Here is a 9,055-nt window from a genome sequence, read left to right on the forward strand (position 1 = left end):
GTTTAAACAAGACCACAAACAGATGACTGTTTCTGGGTGGGTTTTGTCCACAATCTCAATTATAGTATATTTTCTAATTTCAGATACAAAGGTATTGCAGTATTATTTTAATTTGGGATTGCAGGTAAGTGCTTGTCAGATATGGTATGGTAAACTGCTTGTACAATATCACCTGTCTTGACACATGCAATGATGTATCTGAAAAGGGCTTTTAAGTGTTCTGAATTTGCTTCCTGCGCTCTTGGCTATAGTACCTGCATGTGTTCATGGAAGAGACTAAACTTACAGTGCAGGAAGTTTGAGTTGTAGATGCTCTTTATGAGCTTCACAATTTACATGTAGTGAGTTTCATATTGGTGGCTTTGTGAAGATGGGAAGAACAATACTTTACCCATCCATTTATATGGAAAGGGTAGGTAAAACATAGAGAAGTTTTAAGGTTAAGAGCCTGATCAAGTGCCTGTTGAAATCAGTGGAAAAATTCTTCTGAGCCCCATGTGTCTTGCTCAAAACAATGGAGGAAGTCAGCAGGAACAGAATCCAGGTGCCAGATTTTGATCTCTGCTACAACAATTAAGTGCATGGTAATGCCTCACTCCCAGCTGATGCTCAGACAGACATGTGATCTAGTTGACTTTAGAGTTATTAATAATCGGGGGTGAAACTTGAGCATTACTCTCCAGGTATGGGGCCCCAGTGCTCAGGGTTCCTACTGACTCTATGCCCTTACCCCCCACCCTGTGATGGTAGAGGGTTCTTGCCACCTGTCAGGATAAGGACTTTACTGAATGCAATAAGACATTATAGAAATTACTAATAGATAGAGACTAAATTACTGGCAATACCTTTTCTGTATTTATTAGTATGTGGCACACCAAAAAAGGTGGTATGAGATTCTAGAGCTCAGCAGGCGGTAACTCCAGAACTAGAATTGCATCTGCCCTCTCATTCTGATGGAATAGATAATACTGATATGTTGCGGACTAAGACCCATGCAAGCCTCTTCTGCAATAGAAATTCCTCAAAATGCTTTCTCTTCCTGTATGTTCAAATGTGTAAAGGGAACATTTTTAATTCTTCGGGAGAATATAATACAGTTGAGAAAAGTGCTGGTTGGGGGGAGGGTTGTTTTGGTGACTTTCTGGCAGTCTGCAAAATATAATCTGTGTACATTAAGTGCTACTGAGGTTGGGGGGAGGAAAGTGCACACAGACCATAAAACTTCTCTCCTTACTTTGAATTTCCTAAGTATTACCATCAGAGCTATTGGCATTCCATGGTATACATGCAACAGGTACCACCGCCATCACCTGTAGAAGCTTACTCAGCATATACTGAGCCTGCCCCCATGGTGGATCAGTCAGTACCTCAGCTGTACACTGACGGGAGGAATGATGTCCGGCAAGTTCCCCTGGAAACAGCAAATGGTTAGTATTTTAGGCTGACCTTTTGAGAGTGTGAGCCATTAAGTAGAAATGGGCACCTTATTGTTGATTTACCAATTGACACAACATAATTGATTGATATGATCCTTTTTCCCTGCTTCGTCAACTGAAATTACAGACCAGTGTGACTAAATTGTAGCTCACTGGAGTAGTGTAATGGGCCTGTTTACATTAATCATTAGATGAAACAAATGAAGAATTGCATAAATGGCTACTGGAATTGATGAAATCTTGTGTGTGTGTGTGTGTAGGGAGGGTTAAAATAGAGTTCTGATGTAAAATGAGGACAGTGTCTGATCTGTCTAAGTGGGTGACAGGAGATATTGTCTTGTTCATTATCTATAGCCAGGAATAGATGCTGGGGGGGAAAAATCAAAATTGACTATGTGAACCCTGCTCCTTTATAGATTATCTTAGGGATAAGTGTCTGCTGTTTCTAATATGTTACTTAAGTTTATGATTTAGAATTGCTGATACTCAGGGCTTGGTAACACTATCAGGAAACAAAAATAATAATTTTGGCTCTATGAGCTGCTTTTCTAGAAAGGACTTTTTTTTCCAAAGCTGTGCGGGAGGTTGAGTGTTTAAAAAGTTGTGCATGATTACTCCTTTCTTTTTTTGCTGACCCACAGCAAATGAATAGAAGATGTTAAAGGTCAGATGTCTGGCCTCATGAAACGTCTCTGATATTGTGCTAATTGAGTAAAAATAGTAGAAACTGGCATATCTTTGTCATAGAGCTTGCCAAAACTATTAATTGACCGATGACCATTACACAGGCTTGCAGTTTTGCTGCAATTATAACCTATTCTATTAAGTTTTCTTTATCCCATATCCATCACCATGGTATCTAGTCAGAGGTTACAAAGAGAGGCATTCTTTCATTTTGTTTTTTAAATCCCCTACTGTCCTGCTGCGCCCCCCCCCTCCGAGAAGTTCAAAACAGGAGCTGCCCTTCCTCTGAGCCTCAACAAAAAGAAATACGATCAATAGGCAATGAATACGTAAACAGACATGGGACACATCTGCGAATGAGCAGATTGCCTTCCAGCCTTATTCAAGAGCTGAGATGGTCTCCTTCTCAGTGTACACATCGTATGGGCATAACTTGTTGTTTGTCTAGATAAGTTCTGTGTCAGTGTCATAAAATTGTTTCAGTTGTAATGAAGAACTGCATAAAAATGGCTAGAATGTTAAAATATATGTCACCTATGTGTTTTTCAGGTACTTTCCAAAATGTAGAGCCTCCACCTCCATCCCATGGAACAGTATATTATCCAGTAGTGACAGATCCCTATGGACCGCCACCATTACCTGGGTTTGACTCTTGCATCTCTTTAGTACCTGCCTATCATTATGTTAGCCCTTGGCATCCTGCAAATCCATCGTATGGTAACTCTTCTCGACTTCATAATACTGTAAATCCTGGACAGTTGCATCAAGTCAGCTATGTTACCTCACCTAATCCTGTATCACATTATGTACCTCAAAGTATGTAAGGCCGAGTGATGTAAACTCATTTCTTGCACTAAAGTGTTTTCTTGTTTTCTCTGTTAGTATTGTTTCAGTAGTGGATTTTGTAGTGGCTGGTAAGCTGTTTTGTGCGTTTCATTTACATGTTTCTTTTTTGGTTTATATAAATGGTAAAACTCTGTTTAAAACTTGAGTATTGTTTTAGTAGAGTATATTGGAAAGTAAAACTATTGTATAGCAAAGAACCCGAAGCTTATATTCAACCGTACATAATATACAACAATGCAATTTGTCTTTCATGTCAGTATATATAAATTATCACTTACCTTCATCAATAAGTACAATGTATGGAGGAGTTACTCTTGCACAAGAGAATGATGTATCTGACATATTTTACCAGTTTGCTTGTAATGGTAACCTACTTCATTACTTAAGCAGGAGAAAGGTTGGGTCCCAGTCCATTTTGAGGAAAGTAGTTACTATTGAAAGACTGCTTTCCTCAGTTCTGAACAAAACATATCAGCCAGGTGTGTTCTCCAATAGTAACTACTTATTTGTAATAGTTGCTCTTTCTCTGTTTAGTTTTGTTCAGTATAGTCTTGAAGTGTTAAAAGGTGGGAGGGTGCTTGGCATTGGCCTGCTCTGCTGTATACGGTTGTATTTGTGAGAGAGCCTTGGTTCATGAAAGTCACCCGTGCACAAATGGTGGTGGTAGAAGTGGTGTTTTGACTTGCACTAAATAAACAAAAAAGCATCTAACCTTTGGAAATGAGTCTTCTTTTCTGACCAAAAATCCCTCCTTAATGTCCCTGTGAAGTAAATTGAGGCTTGTGTTAAGAAATCCGCATAGGTTTTTTTTATGGGACATATTCCCCAAAATTCCCGCTTTGGATCAGTAGTGAAATGAGGATAACAACATCAAGGAGAAACTTGTTCTACTGCCAAAAAGCCAGTATAATACAAAACGACTTCTGTTGCTTTTCAGATCGTAGTCCAATGAGGCATTGCTGTACAAACAGATACTTTTTTCCTTGTCATACTCATTTGAAGACTGTTGTATGCATGTGACACATGTGCTCTCTTACACTTAGGTCCCTGGGTGATGCTGTTCATTACAGAGTCCAGGAATGGGTAGCGGAAAAGGCTTGAGGGAAGGCTAATAGTAAGTAGTAGTCCAGGAAGGCATTGGCAAGGTGTCTAACAGAGCAGTACTTGGCTGCTGTTTGTAGGGTCCTTGAACTGGGACCCTGTGTAATGCAAGGGCTTTTGTTCCTTGACTAGCCCTTTGGAAGATGGCATTAAGCTCCCTGATTTAAAGGCATGGATAAGGGCAACTTAATGCCCTGAGAGGAGGGTGTACGCATCATGGGGTAAAGAGCTGGGGTCAAAGATCAGATGTAAGGACATTCTGTCCACCCAGAAGAGGTGGGGAAAAAATGTGACTTGGTGAGAGAGACAAGTAGTGAGAAGAGGATCCAGGGGGATCCAGAGCAACTGTTGGTGGGGAGCAGCTAGAGAGGAGTCCACTCTTTTACTGCCCCAAATTTGTGTCATTGGGAAGGTGACTCTCCATAATTGTGCTGGGGTTTGGATTTGACACGTCCTTGATGTTATGAGGTAGGTATTGTTTCCATAAAGGCAAGAAAAATATAGGGTGTTTAATTAATAAAACATTAGAAATTTAATTAAGTCCATTTTTAACCTTATTTACACTGTGTATACCTGTTCCCTGCTTGGGTGATGCCACCAATTTTGAAATAATTGTATACTTTCTCTGTTGGTCCATTTTTTTTCTAAAGCTTTGTGTGTATTGGTTATTGATGGGCTGACACAGCTTGACATCACAACTGCTGTGAATACTACCTAAGGTGTGTCCCCTTGGGAGAATGTTCATTAAGGTGTCCTGTGTAAAATTCTCTGGAAAATAGTTTTATTCACCAGCCTCAGGGAAAATGTGCTTTCCACCATTAGGGTTTTTTTAAATACCTTTTAATTTCTTTTGCTCTGAATTTAGCCGCTGCTAATTGAAGGTTAGTAATTGCTGAAAGTAGACATCCCACCAACAGGACATGCTATGATCCCTATTTGGACAAAGGAGCTTAACTTTTTTTTTAATTGGGTGAATTTTTGCAATGTTATCCTTCTCCCCCTACTCCTACCCCTGCCACCTCAGTGCCATAGAGTACAAAGAATGGAAACTGCACTTTGAAAAGTTTTGTCAAATTCTATAAGAATAGTCATGGTGTAAGCAGATATTAGAGGACATGTCCTAGGATCGGTTCAGTATGTACAAACAGTTCAGAGTTGTTTATAGTTAAACTAGGTAAATTTGGATTCTCTAGAATTATTTCAGAACTTCTAGGTCCTTGGTTGGGTAGGAGGCTCTAACTAAGCCTTATCAGTTTATAATGGTAAAGACTTGATTTTGAGACTTTTAAAACGGAGGTTTTAAAATAATGGGGGTAGTGGTTGTCTTTAAATCCCCTACTCAGATAAGATCTTAACTTTACATTCTAAACCACAGAAGTCAGTGATTTTTATTTTTTATTTGTATCTGTTAATTTTTATGGAAAACTCAAGAATATAATTACTCAGACTTATAGCAGGATAAGCTAGTACATCACATCAGTACCTCTGCAACATCTTGCTTAGACTATAGGATTATTCTGCTTGAAAAAGGGAAGATTAGTTGTTGTGGTAAATTGAATGGCTCTTTCAGTGAAGATGAGTAGAGATTTAGATTTTATCAACTCTCTCTAGCTCTAAAGAGTTGCTACTGTCAGTTCCTTCTCTGGTCAACTTGTCCAGTCTGTGAACTGAAGCTGTGGAAGTAACTGCTTTGCTGCAAGAAATCATGTTGATACTTAGATCTCAAATCTTTAGTCGCTCAGAACAGTAAGATGGAATCACAAACAGGCATGGCTATGGTTTGCCATCTATTAGTCATTTTGGTACGCTGAAATTTAGCCAATGAAGGTGCAGTCATGCTGGTTGAGCTCTCCAATGGCAGTTAGAGGATTTGGATGTGCAGTCCTCATCTCCACTACTTTTAATGGGACTTAAGTGTCCAAGTCCCCTACCAGCCTTTGAAAATCAACTGTTGAACTGTAGACACCCCAACTTGACATCTAGTCGCTCTCTTTTTGTACATAAATATGTGTATATGTTCCCGGTTACCAAACACTTGATGGAAGCTTGTATCTTTTGACATGCAGCTTTTCTATTTTTTCTTCTGCCTACTTGCATATTTCAAAGAGCATGTTGTAATATTCAGAAAGGCACCTGCACATTCTCTCTTCCCCAGCCTCTTTTCTCCCCCCACCCCACCCCATAGGAAAGGAGAAGGGAAAGAGGTTACCTTTACACAAACCACTCCTCCTTGGAACAGTTGTTTGTTTTAACCTTTTGAGTCATGTGACTGACTTGCTCTTTTGTGTACTTTTTTAACCTGTCTGATCTTTATAACATATTAAAATGTTTGTATCATGGAGACATCAAATGTTGTTCCATGTCAGACAGCAACTCAGTCCATTGCAGGCACCACCTAACGCAGCCAAGACTGAATGAGACTCCTCAGAGCTGCTCAACTCTTCCTCTTAATGGTCATTGTTGAGCAGAATATGGAATTCCTTTTCTTTGCCTTGGTATCATGTACACCACCACCTTGCACTGTCAGTGAGGACTGAACCAGATACACTGAGCACCAAAAGCACAAGGCTTTTTCACCTTAGCTAAAGGAGTAACTGTTACTTCGTCATAGTAATAAGCTGTTGTTCTCTCTGTAGAGCAGTGGTTAGAAGGGGACATGAAACATCCAAACATCCAGCATGTTATACTTGGAAATATGTATGACTTACTACCTATGTAATTGGCATATGTATTTATTGGAGGGGAGACAGTTCCTTGAACCTGTAGTCCAAGTCTGGGCATGAAAATAATTTGGCTTTTAACTCGTCCGTAGGGTCAGGCAGTACCTTCACGCTTTTCTATCAGTAGGCTGGTAGAGCTCCTGGGGTTGTGGGTGGTTCCCGCCCCCCCCCCCCCCCCACTTTAATGGAAACACAATCCCTGTGCAAGTCAGTAACCTTATTGAAAGCCCTGAAATTTTAAAGGGACTAACAACAAAATACCACAAGTACTGAAACCCTTATTTTACTTTTGTTTGCTATAGTTACCTTAAATATTTCAGAAATCTCACGTCTTTTGTTTAAATTGCAGCTTTAGAAAATACTGCTCAGCTTAGATAACATCTTGATATACATTAGTGCCACCAGATGCCTGCCTTCAAGGTGCTTCTGATTTCTACCATTGTCCTCCTCATACTTGTAGCCTGTGGTAATATGGCCTGTTGGCCAATTCTTCCAAACCTGTTGCTACTTCAGAAGCCAGGAAATCATTCATAGGAACAACTATTTGCATGACCTTTTCTTTCCTTCCTTTCACAATGTTTGTTTGATCCTAGGTGCTGTCTGAAAGTGTTCAGGACATTTGCGGCGCTTTTAGTGTTTGTTTGGAGCCTGATGTTAGCCAAGTAACTGATTTAGCTCAGTCTGGCTTGTAATATTTGATTATCAACTCTGTTGCATTGTCAGTACAACTATCTTCACTGGTGAACGTAAAGTGTAAAATGTTTTGGGTATGAGTTTGCGCACCTATGTGATTTCACCTTTGGTAGGAAGGGGAGCAGAATAACTTAGTATTGATTTTCAGCATGGGCAATTATTTTCCTTAAGATTGGCTGTCTCTTCCCCCTGTGCTCTCTGAAGTACTCAGTATTACGTTGTATTTTTAAAGTGAATAATTACACTTGACACTGGTAATAGTGTGTTTTGAGTTAGTTTTTTTTTTTTTATTCTTACAGCATGTTCTGGCAGAGAGTAGGACCAGAGGGCTCCAAATCTGTACTAGTTTATGCTTGCTTTGTAGTTTTTCACACTTTTATTTTTAAGGCAGAAGGCCTACTGTAAATAAACTCAGCCACTTCACAAAAATTGTATGCGAACAACCCTATACTCTGTATGCAAACAACCCTGCACCTTAAGAAAATTCAGATCCAAACATCTCTTACTAAAGTACAGTATTGAAACACAGTGATCAACAGGGAAAGGTCCTGCATTGCTTGTACTTGAAGTAAGTACATGGTCAACCACACATTGTATATTTGGAGTGAGCAGACTATACTTTTACTCTGTATCTACACCTTGTCAGCAGACACTGGAATGGATTTAACCAGTTAGTGGGCTGTGGGAACCAGATTTTCATTTTAGTTACTCTGGATTTACAGCAGTGTAACAATGCAGAGTAACTCCACTGATGTTACACCAAGGTACCTTGCCCCATGCCTGTACCCTGCACAGGTGACTTTATGTGGGACCTTAGTGCTGCTTAGGCAGCAACTTTAACAGGTGTTCAGCAATCACTAGTGATAGCTCAAGTCCTGGTTCAATCTTTGCACACTAACATCCATAACATTCAACACTGTTCGAGGCAAGTGTCTTTTCAGAAGTCTTTCAATTTTAAAATTCATCCATTATTAAAGACAATTATCATAAATACTGCAGGAAAAAAATCTGTGTAATTCTGTGTGCCTGCAAAATTAGACGTCACTGTTACTAAAGATCAGGCTGCAGCAATGTGGTGGTCGCCCCCACTCCACAGGAGCACTAAACCAAAGGTGTTTGCAGTAAGCAGCATTTTCCGATCACTTATCTGTTTTACTCTGTGCCAAGCCTTCATTTTAATTTTTCTGTCCTCCTCAGTATCTCCCTGAATATGATGTCTTTTCTCATTGTATATTATAGAAATGTGCTCCAAGCAAAGCCTTTGATCCCAACATTGAAGGATGTTCAAATTAGAAATCCAAATCTATATTTTCCAAATGGCTCCTTTCTTCATAATGGAAGGAGATGATTACTTTGGGTGGTTTTGAAATTGGGATCCAAACTTTTTTTTTAAGCTTAGATACCGAAAATAGATAGGAACCCATCTGAGCCTGACCATTAGAGTGTTTGGATTTCCGGGGTGAAATTCTGGCTGTATTGAAGTCAATGGGAGTTTTGTCACTGACTTGGATGGCAGGACTTCACCCCAACATACCAGTATTTGCACCCCTCGTTGCATATGGTGTTACAAAATAG

The 9,055-nt window shown here is 39.7% G+C and overlaps 1 protein-coding gene across 1 annotated transcript in view; it reads left to right on the forward strand.

Annotated features, from left to right (window-relative positions):
* ALG13 (ALG13 UDP-N-acetylglucosaminyltransferase subunit) overlaps positions 1–3,005 on the forward strand; it is a 64,045-nt gene extending 61,040 nt beyond the window's left edge. The window contains exons 29-31 of the mRNA XM_050965223.1: positions 84–124; positions 1,250–1,427; positions 2,670–3,005. Coding sequence (XP_050821180.1) covers positions 84–124; positions 1,250–1,427; positions 2,670–2,944 — 494 coding nt within the window. The 3' untranslated portion in view covers positions 2,945–3,005. The remainder of the gene's footprint in view (positions 1–83; positions 125–1,249; positions 1,428–2,669) is intronic.
* The last annotated feature ends 6,050 nt before the right edge of the window (positions 3,006–9,055 follow it).

Source organism: Gopherus flavomarginatus, chromosome 8 (genome assembly GCF_025201925.1).
Source record: "Gopherus flavomarginatus isolate rGopFla2 chromosome 8, rGopFla2.mat.asm, whole genome shotgun sequence".
NCBI lineage: Eukaryota > Metazoa > Chordata > Testudines > Testudinidae > Gopherus > Gopherus flavomarginatus.